The following is a 19,294-nucleotide window of genomic DNA, read 5'->3' as shown; positions in this document are numbered from 1 at the left end:
TGATTCACCCCAGAGAAAGTGGGAACTCGCCCCTCAACCTTCTCTGGTAACCAAGGACTACTGATTCACAATGAAAAAAATCAAAGGCCTAGACAAATAAAGGATGCTTTTATTTACTTATGTTTTCTCTTTGACGGGGGTGGGGAGGGGTGTAGAAAATCAAATGTTTAATTCACCCACCATTATACCCAAAAGGGAACATAAAAGTTCACAGTACAACGTGTACTGCCGCTCACGGTTACAGATAGTTAAGAAAGCATAGTTAAGAAAGGCACAGACCAGCAAAACGATAGAGGAATATTCATCAAAATAAGAGCATTAACTATGTAATAGAAGTTAAGTGTGGACCTTACAAAAATAAAGGAATGGAGGGGTTCCTGGGTGACTCAGTCAGTCAAGCATCTGACTCTGGGTTTTGGCTCAGGTCTTGATCTCAGGGTAGTGAGATCCAGCCCTGCACGGGGCTCCGTGCTGAGCCAACAGCCTGCTAAAGTTTCTCTCTCCCTCTCCCTCTGTCCCTCCCCACCTTGCTCTCTCTTTCTCTAAAGTAAATACATAAACCTTTTTAAAAAATATTTTATTTTTCTTTAAAGATTAATTATTTTTAGAAAGAGTGAGCACAAACAGCAGGAAGGGCAGAGGAAGAGGGAGAGAATCTCCAGCAGACTCCACACTGTGCACGGAGCCCGATGTGGATTTGATCCCAAGACCCTGAACTGAAATCAAGAGCTGATGCTTAACTGACTGATCCACCCTGGCACTGCATAAATAAATCAATCTTTAAAAAAAATTAATAAAGGAATGGAAAAGAAAAAGAGAGGAGAAGAAACAGGCAGGGGAAAGAGGGGAACACACTACAAGTAAAGAGGGACAGTAGGACCTTGAATGGGAGGCCGACTAAGCCCCTCCACCTGCACGAGGCACCCCACTGCCCACACAGCCAGGGACCCCTCCTGGCCGTATTCCTTAAAATCCCAACTTTAATGCCCACTTGCCCTACACTGGGCCTTTCCTGTTTCTTTGCGGGAGCCCCTTCCACCTTCTGCTTCACCTGTCTCACTGGTCCCCTCCCCTAAGACCTAGCCTGTCACTGATTTCATATCTCACGATCCAGCTTGACAGACTGTGTTACTAATGCCAATTGAGCAATAGGAAAATAGATAAACCGTTTCCATACTATCTAGTTGTCCTAGAGAATGAGGCCTCCCCACAAGACAACTCACCAAGGCCTGGCCTTCCCTGGGCTCAGGATGTGTTTCCTCCTCTGCTTCTTACAAATTTTTTAAGATTTTATTTATTTATTCATGAGAGACACAGAGAGAGAGAGAGAGAGAGGCAGAGACACAGGCAGAGGGAGAAGCAGGCTCCACGCAGGGAGCCCAACGTGGGACTCGATCATGGGTCTCCAGGATCACGCCCTGGGCTGAAGGCGGCGCAAAACCGCTGAGCCACCTGGGTTACCCTCCCTCTTACAACTTATTTCAACCTACTGATTGATTAGATTGGAAAGGATATTATCAACAAATTTATACTAAGGTGTTATTGACTGCTACTGACCTCATGAAGAGGGGAGAGCACTTAACTCCAATGAATGAATAATCCAGAATTTCAGACATCTATCACCCATCTGCAGGGGGGCCTACCAATGCCACTGGCACTACTCTTCCCTCCTCACTCTCCATGACTCTGCTCCCACCCCTGCAAGAGTGGGAAAAAAGGGCTGGCACACAGCAGGGGTTAGGACTTCAAGCAGACATATGCATAACTTGCTGGTCATTCTGGAAGAGGGCAGATGGCCAGCAAACCTGGGATGTTAGAAAAGCAGTAGTGGGATGAATTAAGCCAAGGGCCCTAATTGGCTCTGAATTGGACCCCAACACTTTATCCTTTAGTTTGGAATGTTTCTCACCCTGGCATTTTGAATAAAAGAAGCTCTCCCTAAACCTAATGTCAAGAGACAAATCTTGTCCTTTCATTTCTCAAGTCCTTTGCTCAGATAGTGGCTGTCTCAACACCAACAATTCTGGAACAATAAAGACACCAAAAATCAGTATTCCTTTCAGGCCACCCACAGAGTCTCTAACACACAAAACCACTTTTTTTTTTTTTTTTTTTACTTTTCTTTGATTTAAAAAAAGGGGGATGGAAGAGAAAGAAGGGTGCTTAGCAAAAGGGAAAAAAAAGATAAAAAAAAAAAAAAAGAAGGGTGGGGGGGACGCCAAAGACCCCTGGCCATCAAATACTTACCACTTGTTTCTGTTTGAGGGGCTTGACACAGAAGGTTCCATCAGTGTGCTGAAATGAAAAAGGACAGTTATGACCAGGAAGGAGGGGCAATAAGGCACCAGGTGTTCTCGTTACTCCTCTCAATTACACTTGCAGGCGATTACAGACTCCTCATACCCGCGGGGCCTTCCAAGTACCCAGTCGGACCCTTCCACGTTAAGAAGAGGAAACCAAGGCTTTGGGAGCTGCAGGTTATGCAAGTTGGCAGCAGGGCTGGAACTAGACCCAAACGGAAGGAGCCCCCCACAGGGGACCCTGGCCTCTGAGCCGGACTCATCCTGCTGTGCTCAGGCAGCCAGCAAACAGGACTGCACATGGCCCCGCACAGTTAAATGTAATAAAGTAAGGCCCTGTAAAGTTACTCACCTTTTCAAAAGTGCCCAGCAGTACATGGCAATGGCCAAAATACTCTGAAAAAACAAAAAAATAAAGGCATACGGATGAAAAGGAGAGCCCAACATCACACCATGATGCCCATTTACCTTCCCGGATTCCCTGCAACTGGCAAACTAACGCTCTGGGCTGTCAGGAGAAGGGGTGAATTCTGTAACCCAGTGCTGCTCTAGTCAGTCTGAGGAGACTGCCTGCTGGGACCCCACAGAGAGGGCATGTTGGTCCAGGGCCACAGTGGCTGCCAGGCCTGTGCACCACAAAAGGGCAACGTGTACAGCAAAAGAAGACAGAAGGTGCCATTACCATCTCCTTCATCCACCACGGCGTGGACCACTAAAGGGTAAACCTCTCGGTCCAGATCAAAGCCAAGCTGAAGACAAAGAAGAGGGATAAAAAAGAAAAAAGACTTAACATGTTGAAATGGCACAATAGTCCACCAGAGAGGGAGGTGTCGTCAAGAAGCATTAATTTCATCTCTGCTCTCACTCATCAACCTCGTGACCAACTAAGTCTGTTTAATGGATGCCACCGTTTCTAAAGCCTCGTGGCTATAAAGCCCTCTAACTTGCAGGTTCATTTCTTTGAACACAGCTTTCTCCAAGTATCTGAGGTGAATGGGCTACTTGGGAACAGAAAAATGAACATTAGGTCCATCTGCTTAAGGGCACGAAGGGGAGCATGGCCTCCAAGCATCCAGGCAGCCCGGGCACTGGTGGCCGCAGTCCTGATGAGGCCCTAGGCCACTCTAGGTCTCCATGAGGAACCTGCTCCTGCGCTTCCTCCCAGCAGCCTGTCACCTCGTCCAGGGGCAGCTCACCTCCTCCTCTGCCCACTCCGAGGGGTCCACGGTGTGGGAGGGCAAGCAGAACTGCTGACACACCCCTCGCTTGTAGTGCACCGTCTCTGACTGGAGGCTGTTGTCTCTGGGGATGTAGCTGTTGAGCAAAAGGGAAGCAAAGCAAAAGTCAGCATCTAGTCCAGATGGATGGGCCGTTTCCTCTGTCCCATGCCTGGTCCCAATATCAACAGGCTCTAGGTATAGAGAAGAAAAGGAAAGAAAATATTTCCTTTATAATCCGTTTCCTTTGCTCTTGCTTGGTCAGGCCGCTAAACTTATCTATTCAATCCATATATCCACAGAAACGTAGCTTAATAGATTTTTTTTTAAATAGTATCTCGATGAAATGAAAGGTTCTGCTGCCATCTGCCACAGCACAAGATGGCACGATTTGAAGGGGAAAGGTGAGGAGGTGGGGGTCTGCAGAAGAAAATCCAAATTCAGGAGCCAGATCTCACCTGGTGGTAAAAAAGGTTTTCTTCCATGGGTGAGTGTGGAAGGCGTGGACTCTCACGCATCTGGGAAGGATGTGGCTCCCCTGGGCTCTTGTTCTTACCTGGCAATCCCATTCTGGAACTCTTCCGTGGCCTGATAGTAGATGGTGATGGCCACCCGAGCATCAGTGTCAAAGGTGAACTCCACGTTGTAGTGGACTTTAGCTCTGCTGGCCTCTTCTCCAGGGGTCTTCACTTCCTCGGCACACCTAGAGAACCACAAAGACTCAGCATTTTGGGGACTGCAAATCAGTATTTTTAAATTCATCTTTTAAGATTTTTAAGATTTTATTTGTTCATTCATGAGAGACAGAGAGAGAGAGAGAGAGAGAGACGCAGAGGCACAGGCAGAGAGAGAAGCAGGCTCCCTGCAGGGAGTCAGGTGTGGGACTTGATTCCAGGACCCTGAATCACGCCCTGAGCCAAAGGCAGATGTTCAATGGCTGAGCCACCCCGGCGTACCATATCTCTATTAAAAAAAAAAGATTTTTAAAATTTATTTGAGAAAAAGAATGAGAATGAGCAGGAAGGAGGGGCAGAGGGAGAGACAGAGAGAGAAGCAAACGCCCTGTTGAGCAGGGGGCCCAACATGAGGCTCGAGCCCAGGATTCAGAGATTACGCCCTGGGCGGAAGGCAGACACTTAACCAAATGAGCCACCCAAGTGCCCTCTCTCTCTCTCCTTTTTCTAACTTGATTCATTGTGAGCTTCTCTCCATGGCCACAGGCTTAGGCCTACATCTTCATTCCAAATGATGGCCAAATACCTCAGGACCACTGTTGTGGAGCATTTAGGTGGTATCTGATAACTTCGAGGAGCTACAATGAACACTTGTACATTGGTCAGACCTTGCTTCCCCCCCCCCATAATCAGAGTTACTAATCATAGTTTACCTAGTTTCCACAAGGCTTGTCACAAAACCAGCAGGCCCCTTCCTCTTCCTCCTCTTCAGAGACCATCTTTACCTCTTTTAGCTGCTCATTTTGGCATTTACCTGCATGTTTCTATAGAACATGCTTGGATGATTCTTGACTTTTCAGTTTCAGGCATTATCCACTGACTTTCTACCATGGGAGCCAAGATTTCTTTCTCTTTCACCATGCTGCCTCATATAACTACCCCCCACCCCACCCCACCCCACCCCACCCCACCCCAGCGAATCATGAGCTACATTATGATTCTGGTAGTTCATGTTTGTGTCTGCATTACTGCGATTATATTAATGTGATTCCCAGCTTAGCCACAGAGTAATCTCTGATTATTTTTATTTTCCTACATCAGTTTTTCTTGGGAGTTTATGCTCATTTCCTTTCTCAGTTGCTCAGTTTTCTTTGTCCTTTCTCACTGATCCAAACCCTAGCCCTCAGTTGGCTGGTTAAATCTCTCTGTGTTTAGAGGCTCTGGGTGCTCTGTACATTTAGTCTTCTTGCAGAGGTCCCCTCCAGACCCCAGGCACTCTCTCCCTGCACACAGCCGCCCAGAGCCACCCTCTCCTGTTACCCTGGGGAGTCCTACCTCTTTCCTGCATCTCCTGTCTTCTTCCTCATGATACACTTTCATTGTGGCTGGGCCCCCCTTCCACTAGCCTCCTGGAAAAGGATGTGTTGGAGGGATAAATTTTTTGAGAGATTTTATTCTATAGTCACACTGCATTGAAAGTTTGGTTGAGTAAAGAGTTCCAGGTTATAAATACTTCTAAAAGGCCATTTGAAAGTACTGCTACATTATCTCTCAGCTTCTAGTATTGCTCTCAAGAAGCTATTCCAATTGCTGGTCCTGTTTTCCTTTGATGTAAGATGTCCACCTTATCCATTGAGGTGGGCATTCCAGTGGTCCTTGCAATTTAGAACCTCAGGCCCTCTGGTTCTGGGAAATTTTCTTAAAATTAGTTATGTCATTAATGATGACTTCCTTCCTTCTATATTCTCTGTTCTCTTTCTAGAATCATTAGTTGGATGTGGGGCTTTGTACATAGGTACTCTATTCTATCTTTCCTTTTCTGTTTTCTGTATCTCAACCTTTTCACCCCACTTTCTGGAATATTTCAACTTTTCCTTCTCCACCCTATTGACTTTTTCATTTCTGCTACCATGTTCTTAATTTCTGAATCTTTTTTCCCTCTGTTGATTTGTACTGCCACTTGCCACTATCTTTCATGTATAGGCATCCTTACACATCTAAGAATCTTTGGTTGTCTGCTCATATGTAAGAAATTTAAAACCCCAGAGTCGATTGGGTGGCTCAGTCGCTTGAGTGTCTGACTCTTGGTTTTGTTTCAGATCATGCATGATCTTGAGGTCCTGGGATGAGCACTGTGTTGGGCTCTATACTCAGCAGGGAGTCTCCTTCTCCCTCTCCCTCTACTCCTCCCCCTGCTTGCATGCTCTCTCTCTCTCCCAAATAAACAAAATAAAATATTTTAAAAAAGAAATTTAAAACCCCTGATTGGAACTCTGCATGCATGGTGTGGTATGGGGACCCTGGGCTTCCGTGGGGTCTTTGGAGGAATCTTCAAGGCCCATCTCTTTGGTCTTCCCATCTAGGAGGCTCCAATTCCTCAGAGACAGCGTTCCTCTCTTTGGATGAGGGCCTGGGGAGACAGGCTGGAAGGTTCAGCATCCAGTGTACCTGGCTTTTTAGTGTACCCCCCTTTTAGTACTGAGATCAACCTTAGCTGTACCTGGGTCCCCCAAATCCAGAGTCTCTGTTTTAACTTTTCCATTGAAACTCATCTGTCAGGGGATCCCTGGGTGGCTCAGTGGTTTAGCGCCTGCCTTCTGCCCAGGGCGTGATCCTGGAGTCCCGGGATCGAGTCCCACATTGGGCTCCTTGCATGGAGCCTGCTTCTCCCTCTGCCTGTGTCTCTGCCTGTCTCTCTCTCTCTCTCTCTCTCTCTCTCTCTGTGTGTGTCTCTCATGAATAATTAAAGAAAATCTTAAAAAAAAAAAAGAAAATCATCTGCCAGCCTTCCATCAGGGTGTGGGGAGGGCAGCTCTGGCTGTGCGGCCTAAGGGAGGGGATCTGATGGCCTCCTCAAAAGGCTTCCTGCCAATCCTCTTCATTTTAGCCATCCACTTCGGCGTCCAGAGGTCCTGATACTGCCAATTCCTGAGCCTTTGGGGGCAACAGTTCAACTGGGTGACTCTTGGCTTTTCCTTCTGCTTGCTCAGGATTCTGACTCCGGGGTCTGCTAGGTTATTTAACACTTGCCTTTGTTCTAGTCCCTAAACCACATTGGTGCAGCTCCTTTCCCATCTCCCCAGTTCTTCTGGATTGATGCTTTTAGTGGCTTTTGCTGGAAGCAAAAGATGTTCAATTCTCCATCTTTACCTGGAAATCTATGGATCAGAATCTACCCTATTCCCATAATCTCAGAAAAACAGAGCAAGAACACCATTCACTCTAACAGTTATTGAATAGCAGGTGTTTTTCCTATTATCTTGTTGGAATTCTGACCATGGCCATGAAAGGTGAAGTGTGGTGTTGCTCTCTACAGATGGGAAACTTGAAGCTCGGGACTTATGTGAGCATGGTGCTTGCAGAGCTGGGAAGCAAGCTTGTTTTCGGCTTCCAGGTGGGGTTCTGCTGGCTCTCTGCTGGAGCTGTGGCCAGGCTGCCAGGTTCAGAGGCCAGGGCCAGGGCCTCTCTGCAGCTCAGGCCTTTGAGCCATAGCTATCAGGCCATGTGTGATTAAAGAAACAAGGTGCATAGAGTGACCTCAGGAGCCTCAATCCATTCTGCTGCCACAGGGACTGCCCCAGGGAGGGGGAACTACCCTAGGGAGGGCTAGTGCCAGCTGCAGGCTGCTCCTTGGTAGAGCACCTCCATGGCCTCCTGGTCCCCAGAGCAGACTCCAGGGCTAGGGGAATAGTTGGAGAAGCAGCCAAAACTTCTGCTTTGACAAATGAAATATAAAAGTTAAGAAGAAATACAGAAAGTAAATCAGTGATTGCTTAGGTCTGGAAGAGGGTTTCAGGGAAAATGTGGAGTCATCACTAATGAGTTTATGATCTCTTTTAGGGGTGATAAAAATGTTCTCAATTTCTTTTTTTTTTTTTTTAAGATTTTATTATTTATTTATGAGAGACACAGAGAGAGAGAGAGAGAGAGAGAGAGATAGAGAGAGAGAGGCAGAGACATAGGCAGAGGGAGAAGCAGGCTCCATGCAGGAAGCCTGACGTGGGACTCAATCCCAGGACTCCGGGATCACATCCTGAATTGAAGGCAGACACTCAACCACTGAGCCACCCAGGTGTCCCAAAATGTTCTCAATTTCAATGGTAGTGATGATTGCACAACTCTGAATATACTAAAAACCACTGAATTGTACACTTTAAATGAGTGAATTGTACAGACAGTATGTAAGTTGTATCTTAATAAAGTATTAAAACAATGTGCAGAGAGAAATAAACTTCCTAATGCAAATAGAACTGACCTATACAGGCATAAAATGGACTCAGAGTCATCTTCTTTGTCCATTTAGAAATATCTGGGACCTGTGATTTGCCCTAGCCAAATCTGTCTTCCCAGGGGACCAATGAGCACAATTAGCAGACTGGTGTACTATCTGGAGGGCAGCCTCGGTGTCAAAATTACACTATTTTAGAGCCTACACAGAGAACGCAAGTGTTGATAATAATATTGATGATGATGATTAACTAACCAGCTGAAAGCACAAGTTCCTCAGAGGAAGAACACATGAGGTGATGAGTAAACATAACAATAAAAATAAGGACTTTATATTCCAACTTCAAATATCCCATTTTTCCCTAGGCTTGCTGAAGCGTCTGCAAGATTTACTTTTTCCCTCAATAATTCTTCTTTTTTTAAAAAAAATCATAAAACAAGGATAATAAGGACTGCTTCCAGGAAAGGGAAAAGTCCTTCACAAACACAGATGCCAAGTTTTGAATAATCTAGATGTGGGAAGATCTAAACTCCATGGACGGGCGGGGGGTGGGGGGGGTGGCAGGGGGCTGCTCCATCAGTGCCAAGGCAGGTCACATCCCTGAGGCCCGGGGGATCAGACTCCAGACTCTGGGTCTGCCAGGAACGGCTTCCCATGTCTCTGGGTCTTGTACCCAGAACCTGGCCCAAGCTCCGCCCCGGTGGGAACTTACTTTACAAGTCTTAGTGTGTCCTTCCGGATGTTGATCAGGCTTCTCAGAGTCTTCACGGGTTCTTGGGGAGGCGGGGCAGCATAGGGAAACTGTCAGAAACAAAGTGGGAGAAGGTAGTGTGTTTAGAGACCAGTCACTGTTCCCCGCTGGTACCAAGCTTCATGGCTGACAAAGAACAGCCTTCTGAAGTTAGATGGGAAGGCACCACACTCTCTTAAGTGAGGACACTGGGACCCGACACGTTAAGTGAATTTGCTCAAGGTCACAGCCAGTGGCAGAATGGGGGATTCGTTTTGGCGTCAAGAGGGCTAGATTTATCTGCTTTTTCCATTATAGGCAGCTTATTTGAGTCAGCATTCAAAATGTGGATAACTAATAAAAATTCCTACTGAAGTTCCAAATACCAAAGGACACACTGTGGCCGAGTTAATCACAAAAGGCTTTTCCATCTGACCTGAGACAACAGGGAGCCAAGACCCGCAAGGGTTTTCCTTCAGTGAAGCCACATGGTGTCTTCGGAATTTAGGAACTGCAAATAAAAGAGAACCCCATCATGTGTACAGAGCTGAGGCTGCAAACAGTGAAGAACAAATTTTCCCTGCAGCTGGTTATATAAAGCAGAGTTCTTGAAAATGTGAGCCAGGAGCTATTTTGAGGTCATCAAAGGTTTATGGTCGTCTGCCATTTCCCTTATGTTTTCATTCTATCCCCATTGAGATGTGGAGTTCTGCATGATGATAATGAGATAGGGAAGGGGACATATTACAAAATTTAAGTAGGGGGGGGCTTTCAGACACTTAAGAACGATTTTAAATGCCGCCAGTATTGTTCTAGTGTTATCTGGACAATGAACATTCTTTACACATAATTTACAGAAAACCCACCCACCAGTCTTTGTAGCTTGGCAAAACTGCAGTACTCCTAGCTCTAGAAGAGTCTACCTCCTAGTGCTGGGATCAGAAAATAGGACACCCACATGATACTCTAATTGCGCCTTCACAGATTTTTGCTGAATATGGTTCTTTTTCTTGGGAAACATAATTTAACCTATGGTACATCTGATTTTATGTATTCAGTATGATTGCTGATAATTCCCTTGTATGAATGTGACCCTTAAGCACATACATTCAGTCTACCTTATGAGCGTTGGCTTTTCTAATTACAAAGCAATACATGTTCGAGCAAAAAATCTGAAAAACACACAAAAAATACAAATCAGCCACAATTTCACCACTCAGCAATACCAAAGTTAATACTGCAGAATGTGTCTCTCCCGATAGGAGTCCATCCCCTCATCCATCCATCCATCCATCCATCCATCCATCCATCCACTCACCTACCCTTTTCTGTATCTAGGCACGGTTTCAAACTGTGCCCACTATTTTATGTTCTTTCTCACTTAGAAAGATGTGGTAAACGTTTCAAGAGTCTACAATCTGGCAATAGGACTACACACATTGGAGAAAGGAAAGGAGCATACTTTATTTAATTAATTCCATAGTATTCAATGTTTTCCATTAGTTTTACTCTTTTTAAAAATTTTTGTTTTTTGAGGTTTTTTTTTTTGGGGGGGGTTGTTTGCTTTTGTTTTTTGCCGATACAAATGTTATGGTGAGTGCCTTGTCCCGACATTTCTGCGTGCTTATTTGATTACTTCCTTAGGACAAATTCCTAGAAGCGGAATTACTGGATCAAAGAGTAAGCATATTTTTAAGACTTTAAAAAATATTTTGCCAAATTGTTCTCCAGAAAGCTGATTCCAATTTTGCTCTCCCACTGGCAGCATATGAGGAGGCTTTTCTATAGGAAAGCTACAATTCTAGTTCAGATCCACTCTGTGGCCCTTTTCCCCACACCCTACTTCCCTAGGCTGTCACACTAAAGGAATTTAAAACAATTTTAAAATAAGCTTAAGCAAAAAGTAATTAGGCAAGAAAATCCGACACAAATGCTAGTCTATTCTAAAGCCAAAATAAATGACTTTGAGATTAAAATTTTTTTCTGGAGTAGCAAAGTTAATCATATTCATTTGCACAGGTACTTGGGAGTTATCCATAACTCCTACCTGAGTTTTTTTTTTAAAAGGCAATTCTTCCTTCATTCTTCACCCTTTTCCCCCCAAAGAGAAAAATAGAAGGAAAATGAAAAAGAAAGATGAGTGTTCCTCATCTTCCACTTAGAATAATCCCAGAGTCTCAATTCTCTGTCAGAAAGGAACTGACCTCAAAGGTTTGGTCCAGTAGTCCCTGAGCAGTCCAAACTTTATTCTCTGCCTGCTAGTCTTTACCTAAAGCCTGTTTTCATTCTGAAAATTGAAACAGAATTCCAGAAACTGCTTTTAGGATCCTTCATGAGGCTGTTCAGTTATGTACTCCAGAATGATATCTGAGAAATGGGAAGGAGTTCCATTAGGCCACCTTGAACTTGAAGCAAGAAGTCAGGATATGCCTTACAGAAGGCTTGGCAGCCTTCCTCCATCTGTGGGCCTGGTGGCATGTTTTGTACTATACAGAAAAGGCCATTTCTTCTCATTGACTGGCCTGGTTGTGCCAGGGTACTTGTCTCTAAGAGGAAACACTCTGGCCCTTCCTTGTCACCACTCACTCTCTAACTCAGTGGATGTTTACGGAGTATCTACTATGCGCTAGGATCAGGCTGGGTTCTTTAGATAAACATTTCTAAAAAATTTTTACTCAATTGTGGCAAAATACACATAATACAAAAATTTTCACCCTCACCACTTTAAGCACAGAGTTCAGTGGCCTTAAGTACATTCATATGTCATGCTACCATCACCACCATCCATCTCCAGTTTAGACACATTCTTTTGGGGCACCTGGGTGTCTCAGTCAGTCAAAAGTCTGCCTTTGGCTCAGGTTATGATCCTGGGATCCTGGGATTGAGCCCCATGTCCGGCTCCCTGCTCAGTGGGGAGTCTGTGTCTCCCTCTGTATCTGCTCTCTCTCAAATAAATAAATAAATAAATAAATAAATAAATAAATAAATAAATAAAATCTTTAAAATAAATAAATAAATACATTCGTATTTAATATTCTTAACACTAAAAACATGCATACAAGATTGTCAGGTCCTTGAGGAACTAAAAAATATGTTGGTTGATTAGACAAATGAAGAGTATCAGTATTAAAAAAAAAAGAATATCAGTATTAACATCCTTATTTTGCAGATAAAGAAACTGAATTCATTATATTTGTGTAATTATTGAAGATCCAGGGCTATTGAGTAGTAGCATTAGGATTTGAACCCAGAATCAGGAGTTGACTCCAAAGTCACATTCATTACCTTGCAGCTGTCTCAGCTAGTGAGAGGCAAGTCTACAGGCTGCTCTGAGCCCCGGAGAACTCTAGGAGCCCAAGTAGAGTGTAGAGTCTGACAGTCGTAAACACTTGCTGCAAAAGATATCAAATCCTGTTCAGGTTCTGGAAGCTAGTCGAAACTCTGGATTATATTCTTTTGCTTAGCCAGCAGTACATACAAAAGCTACCTAATGCCACACTCCTTTTAAATTTCAACAGGAGTATCTAAGGTCTTAGAGAAAAGCTTTCTTGGAGCACAGCATGACAAAATCCTTTTGTTTGCAAGATCTAATGGCACCTGCAGAAGGCATGAACGTACATCCGCGGTAAGGCAGTGCCAGAGAACACTTCCAGCAGCAGAAGCAGCCACTGTTCACCTGCTGCCCGAGGTGCTCAAATGCATGGCATTGACAATAATTTCTAGAACACAGTGGTTTCTCCTCTAAACTATTTTCAAAGAACAAAGATGTGTACCCATGCATTCAACACTCTCACTTCGCCCTGAATCCCGTGCTGGACCTGGGATTCAGTGAAGGACTGGGCTCACCCTCTCCTGGTTCTGTCTGTAGGGGGACCAGAGCTATGACTCAGTACAGCACTCTCTTAGGACTGACCTGCCATGTCTGTACTGAAAATAGCCCAAATCTCAGAATCATTTAATTCCCAAACACCTCTAGTGCAGGAGTAAAGAAAAGGTCAGCCAAATGAACTCTTTCAATGGGCCCCAGGGAACTCCCCATCGAGATTCTGAGTGAATACTGACCAAGTTCCTCTTTGGCCTTTTATCCTAGCGCTCATCAGTTTCCTTTTACTCTTGCCTGACACTGGCCAAGTGCCACCTAGTGACCAAATGAGGAACTGCCAGCTTAGACTGAACGGAAGAAGTGTGGCTGAGTGTGGCTGTGTGTGTACACACACATACAAAATATATGTATAGACACATATATGTGCATATATATATCAACCATATAGCCTAGATTATTTTAAACCATTCTAATTTCAAACATTTTGTTAAACTACCCCAACAGAGTGCCCTCACATTTTGTTGTAGATAATATGGTCACAATGCATATGAGGTCGTATCTTATTTTAGTTGCAAATGATTGGGCAATTTCCAGTAGTCTATAAAAAGGACTATAGTCATTCAGAAACATAATTAATTAACTTGAATAAAAAGTGTTTTTGTAAAAATATAATTTGCTAACATTTGCTATTAGCTTCAGGCCTAGCCATATGCACACAGCATCCTAAATTTGGCCGTCGGGGGCTCTTTGGCATTGGCTACTGTGTCTTTTTGCATGCTTCCATCATTTTTTAGCACTTTCTTACTTTCTAGCACCACAAGATATTCCCATTAATCTTATGTTTTTCTCCAATCCCTGGAATCGATTATGTCTCCAAAGAACCCTGTTCTTGTTTTTGTTTTTTCAGAGAAGTCTACTTCATACCATTATGTATTCACTAATCTTTCACTAATGGTCTGTTTCTAGTTTTCACTATTAGAAATAATGATGCCATGAACATTCCTTGAAGGGAATCTTAATAGGAAAAAAGGGGAAAAAACAGGAGAAAGAAGGGTGGAGGAGAAAAACAAATTAAAATGCACTAATTCAGTTTTTACTTAGGAAAGAAAATGCCCCAAATGCCAAATCTCTGCTTCCAAAGAGAAAGGATATTATTTTAGAGAATCTATAATTAAAATAGAAAAGTACTCATTTTATACATTAGCAGACATGTAATATTTGTGCCAAAGAATCAAATAATAGTTACTATGGAAACCAACATCTGGGGTCATATGAATAACTCATTTACAGCACCACACAAACCTTTTCTTTTATAGATTTTAGGGCTTTTATATTTAAATTTCAGTTCCTTTTTATTTGATGTCTGCTTATTTTCTCAGCTTTCTCTACTTCCCCTCTTCTCAGATGTGTAGTGTGTCCAAGACTTACCAGTGGGTATTTTTAGACTGGTGATGCTTTAGAACATTTTCTTAGATCAGTGTCGGGAGAACAGTTTAGTCTCGGCTTGAATGCTGTGAAATGAATACAGATTTGCCTATTTAACCAGCTGCAGCCCTGAGACAGACTGTATTGTGCCTGCTGCAGACCAGAACATCAAATGAGCTATATTTACAACAGTAAAACCCCTTTTCTCTCATTTCCCATCCAATCCTCATGGGGAGTCAATCAATCACTAGTGTAGAAAGACTGGTGATCACAAAGCTGACAACACGCAAGACACTCTTTTCACTTATATAGAGATGTGAGGGAGACACTAGGAGGGTGTCACAGGATGACCTTAACACAAAGATGCTTGGTGTTCAGGTTTGGTTACCAAAGGAATCAATCCAAGAAGGCAGTCTATTTATAGTCTGTTAACTCCCCTGCAAGGTCCCCTGGCAGGAAGCACACAGGGCCAATGTCATGGCTCTGTGACATCACATCTAATGTTGACCTTTTTCAAAATATTTAAACCCTAGGATGAATATACCCAATTAACCAATTCTCTCCAATCACCCTAATAGGTGATAAGAAAAGCATGAAAAAATCCACTGCAGAATAAAGCATCCACCATAAAATCACACAGATTTAGGTCAATGACCATTGCTATGTACCGCTTTGGTGACAAATGAAACCTATTCAACTTTCAGTTCCCCACTGATAGAAAGCTCTCACCAAGACACAGCACCCTCTCCCCACCCCCAGCAGGACCAAGATAAAGCACAACCCACTCATACTGTGCTTCTAAAATAAAAGTACCTTCCTGAGGATGAGCTGTTTTTAGATATAAAGGATTTTGCCTAACACTACCTAATTTTAAGGGGGGTTAAAAGGGAAAAAAAGAAGTACTTTTATTAAAGCGACACAGTCATCTTTTTCCTTCAGCAAGTTGGTAAATAATGACTAATGGTCAGAGAAACTATTCCTTACAGACAAGCACTCCATTCTAGACGTCTGACTTCCGGATTTCATCTGGTCAGAAGACCCACAACCCAGCACACAAATAAGAATCCACTTTTCATTTAAGAGAGTTTGAGATTCCTGACACTATCTGTAAAGAATGTGCCAAGAGAGACAAGCACTAGTATTCGTCGAAACAGGTATTTAAAAATATACAGCACATATTTTTTCTTTCCCCAAAGAAGCATATGAATGTTCTAATGTCACCAAGTGTTAGTTTTCCAGTCATTTTTCAGCAGGCCAATTACTAAGACGGGCAAGGGGAACAAAGTCTTCTTCATTCCATATTTCAAAAACAAAAAACCATAAGCTAGTCTTCAATTTGAAAAACTGCAAGCTGTCTTTCTGGGCTCGCACTGAAATATACTGACTCTAAACAACATAAATAAGGTCCAAGTTTAATTATAAGAGTTGTTAAGTCTCCTCTCATAGTCCTGGAAAGAAAATATGCTCTGGCTTGAGAAACAGAGTAACAGTATGAAATACAGAAAGTTAAGTTTACAAGCCAATCGACTGCAGGATTCTCAGCCCTGGTAAGGTCTGGTCACTTTGGCTAGGCTCTCTATTTGCAGATATAGCCCTAGGGAGAAAGCCATTATTCTGAATCAGTAACCTTATTGAGATTTTATTTTCTTTAGATAACCATGAGATTCGGAAATCCCATAGAATGAGAATAAACTAGTATACAATAAAAACCTATAGCATATGTCTTGGTAACTTTCATTTCTAAGTTATTAATATTATGATCTGTATTCTGCAGCTAATTTAACAAGGTGACATTTGCTCCACCTTGCCCTGCAAAACTTCTGAGAGCTCTGATTATTCTTTGGTCACCCTTTAGTAGCAGTAAATACTCAAGGTTATATAACCCAACTGAGCTACTTTATTTGGCTCATATGAAAGCGTAAGCTCATTTAAGTTCTCTATATAGTGAAATCTAGCAGCTAGAACTATAACTTTTATGTCCTAAGATGGTGAATCTCAGAGACAAGATGCACATATTACAATATGCCATGTGCAGAGTCTGACTCCAAGGTTGATTTTTGTCATTGGCTTCCCTGCATCCTGTTCCAGCACTTCCTTGGCTCCCTACCTGAGATCTCTACATCTCTCCATGTCTGCCACCTGTTACCCCTCAGCCCATCCTTGCAAATCTCCACTCCTTCAGCCACATTCTTTAACACCTCTAATTTTCCTAACCTCAGCAACTATGTCTCTATGGCTCTTCCTCTTTTTACTGATTTCCCACATGTTATTAAGACCTGAGCTTCTGGGCAGCCCGGGTGGCTCAGCGGTTTAGCGCTGCCTTCAGCCCAGGGCCTGATCCTGGAGATCCGGGATTGAGTCCCACGTCGGGCTCCCTGCATGGAGCCTGCTTCTCCCTCTGCCTGTGTCTCTGCCCCACCCCCCTCTGTGTGTCTCTCATTAATAAATAAATAAAATATTTAAAAAAAAAGACCTGAGCTTCTGATCATCTTTCAGGCCTTATCAGGGTGATTCCAGCTCATGAAGAATAAATAGGTCTCCAAGCACTAATCATAAACCTTCTGAGACTATAAATAGCCAAGTTCCAAGTTTAAACAGGGTACAAAACAAAGATAGTACAATGGATAATAGTTCCCTAAGAAGCAATACATGGCCACATCTAACAGAATTAATTTGACTCCTAGGATTGTAATTCCTGGCCTTTAATGCAAAGATTCCTTTTTTTTTTTTTTTTTAAAGATTTTGTTTATTTATTTGAGAGACAGAGAATGAGAGAGCATGAGTGAGATGGTGAGGGGCAGAGAGAGAAGCAGACTACCATCGAGCAGGGAGCCCGACGTGGGACTTGATCCTGGAACTCCCAGATCATGACCTGAGCTGAAGGCAGACGCTCAACTGACCAAGCCACCCAGGCGCCCCAATGCAAAGATTCTGTAAGTGCTAGTTAATGATCTGTTAAGAAAGCATAGCTCTGTAATTAAGCGGGATGTCAAAAGTTCAGCAAGAGGATTTAGTGACTGGCTTCTAACAAATAAATTATGGAAAAGTAAAGATGTATATGGGTAAGCTTGACAGACACCACCCTGACCAAGTGATCAAGGTCACCATCAGCAGTAACAAGTCACCAGCTATCATGGACCTCTGAGATGAGGCAATTAGAGGAGCACTTACCTCTGTGGTATTCTTCCCCTAAATCCCTGCTCTAATCGCAATAAAACAGCAGAAAACCGAAATCAAGGGAAGCTCTACAAAATACCTAACCAGTACACTTCCGAATTATCAAGGTCATGAAAAATAAGGGAAAACCAGGAAACTGCCACAGATTAAAGGGGGTGAGGAAATGTGACAAGAAAAGGTGAGGGGGAATCCTGGATTCTATTCGGAGCTGGAAAAGAGAAATGAGTGGAAAAACTAGTGTAATCCTAATAAAGTCTATAGTGGGTTTGGGTTTTTTGTTTTGTTTTGTTTTTGTTTTAGGCTTTTTTGGGGGTTTTTTGGTTTGGCTTTTTTTGCGTGTGTGTGAAAAGAAAGCTGAGTAAAGTCTGTAGTTTTAAAAAATAGTAACGTACCTATGCTAATTTTTAGTGGATAAGTGTACCATGGTCGTGTAAAAGGTTAACATTAGCAGAAGCTGGATGAAGGGTATATGGGAATTCTCTACTACCTATGCCATACAATTATTAAAAAAAAAAAAAAAAAAGAGGTTCAGCAAGAGAAATGCTGAGATGCAATGGAAAGCAGAAGATCTCAAAATAGAAGGCGTAGGTCTTGGCTCTTGTACTACTGGTTGTATAATTTCTGACAAATCATGCTACCTCACTAAGTCCCCACTTCCTTGCCAGTAAAATATGTTTAATATTAGCTACCTCATAATTGGTGTGATTAAAGGCTGTCCAATTAGGAAAACAGAAACCACACTGGTCATTTTAATGGAGAGAATTTAATATAAGGCCCTGATTCAATAGGCATAAGACAAGAGAAGGGGATGCTGAACATCTGAGGGAGTGACCTCAGGAAGCAGCTCCCTCCCCATGGGGCTGAGGGAACAGAGGGGAGTGGTGGGGGTTTTCAGATCCCAGAGCCTGGCTGAAGCTAGGGCTCAGAATTCTTCTTTTTGAATATACTTGACAGAAAGAAACTGAAGAGGACACAGATAGGGTATCCCTGGGTGGTGCAGCGGTTTAGCGCCTGCCTTTGGCCCGGGGCGGGATCCTGGAGACCCGGGATCGAGTCCCACGTCGGGCTCCGGGTGCATGGAGCCTGCTTCTCCCTCTGCCTGTGTCTCTGCCTCTCTCTCTCTCTCTGTGTGACTATCATAAATAAATAAATAAATAAATAAATAAATAAATAAATAAATAAATAAAAATTAAAAAAAAAAGAGGACACAGATAGATGGAAAGACAAATATTGCATCCTCATGGAGTAGGAGATTCAATTTTGTTACGTCCATATTACCCACGCAATCTACAGATTCAGTGCAGTGGGTCTTTCTGAGGTGGGTCCTTCTCCTACTCCAGCCCTTCCAGTATCCCTGTTGGTGGAGCCTGGTGGGGAGCAGTGGGTGATGGAGAAATATGACCCCTGGGCCCTAGGCCCAGCATCTGGGGTGGTGAGGGGCCAGGAGACAATGGCTTAGCTATTTAACTGTGAAATAACTTTGTACACCATCACCTCTGCCTACTGGTACTTATTACTATCATTACTTCTATGGAGTGCTGAGGCCAACCGCATGCTTTCCTCTTCCTTTTAAACATATTTTAAGGTATGGGTTAGCTGAGGGTATACACTGGTGGTGTTTACAGCATTTAAATTTTTAATAAATAGAATATATGACTAGGGACTACATTCTATTATTATGGCAACCTTTACTGCAAAGCTCGTTTATTGGTATACTGCC

At 43.2% G+C, this 19,294-nt stretch overlaps 1 protein-coding gene across 5 annotated transcripts in view; it reads right to left on the bottom strand.

Annotated features, from left to right (window-relative positions):
• RNF157 (ring finger protein 157) overlaps positions 1-19,294 on the bottom strand; it is a 79,593-nt gene that overhangs the window by 18,963 nt on the left and 41,336 nt on the right. For 4 of the 5 annotated variants that reach the window (XM_038546527.1, XM_038546528.1, XM_038546531.1 and 1 more), the window contains exons 3-8: positions 9,132-9,220; positions 4,074-4,220; positions 3,497-3,614; positions 2,983-3,049; positions 2,653-2,696; positions 2,248-2,295 (exon numbers count right to left, since the gene is read on the bottom strand). In XM_038546527.1, the coding sequence (XP_038402455.1) occupies positions 2,248-2,295; positions 2,653-2,696; positions 2,983-3,049; positions 3,497-3,614; positions 4,074-4,220; positions 9,132-9,220 (513 nt within the window). Of the gene's footprint in view, positions 1-2,247; positions 2,296-2,652; positions 2,697-2,982; positions 3,050-3,496; positions 3,615-4,073; positions 4,221-9,131; positions 9,221-10,267; positions 10,322-19,294 lie in introns of those variants that run through there. The other variant, XM_038546529.1, reaches the window with a different exon arrangement.

Source organism: Canis lupus, chromosome 9 (assembly GCF_011100685.1).
Source record: "Canis lupus familiaris isolate Mischka breed German Shepherd chromosome 9, alternate assembly UU_Cfam_GSD_1.0, whole genome shotgun sequence".
Classification (NCBI taxonomy): domain Eukaryota; kingdom Metazoa; phylum Chordata; class Mammalia; order Carnivora; family Canidae; genus Canis; species Canis lupus.
This window is presented reverse-complemented; position numbering and strand designations above follow the sequence as displayed.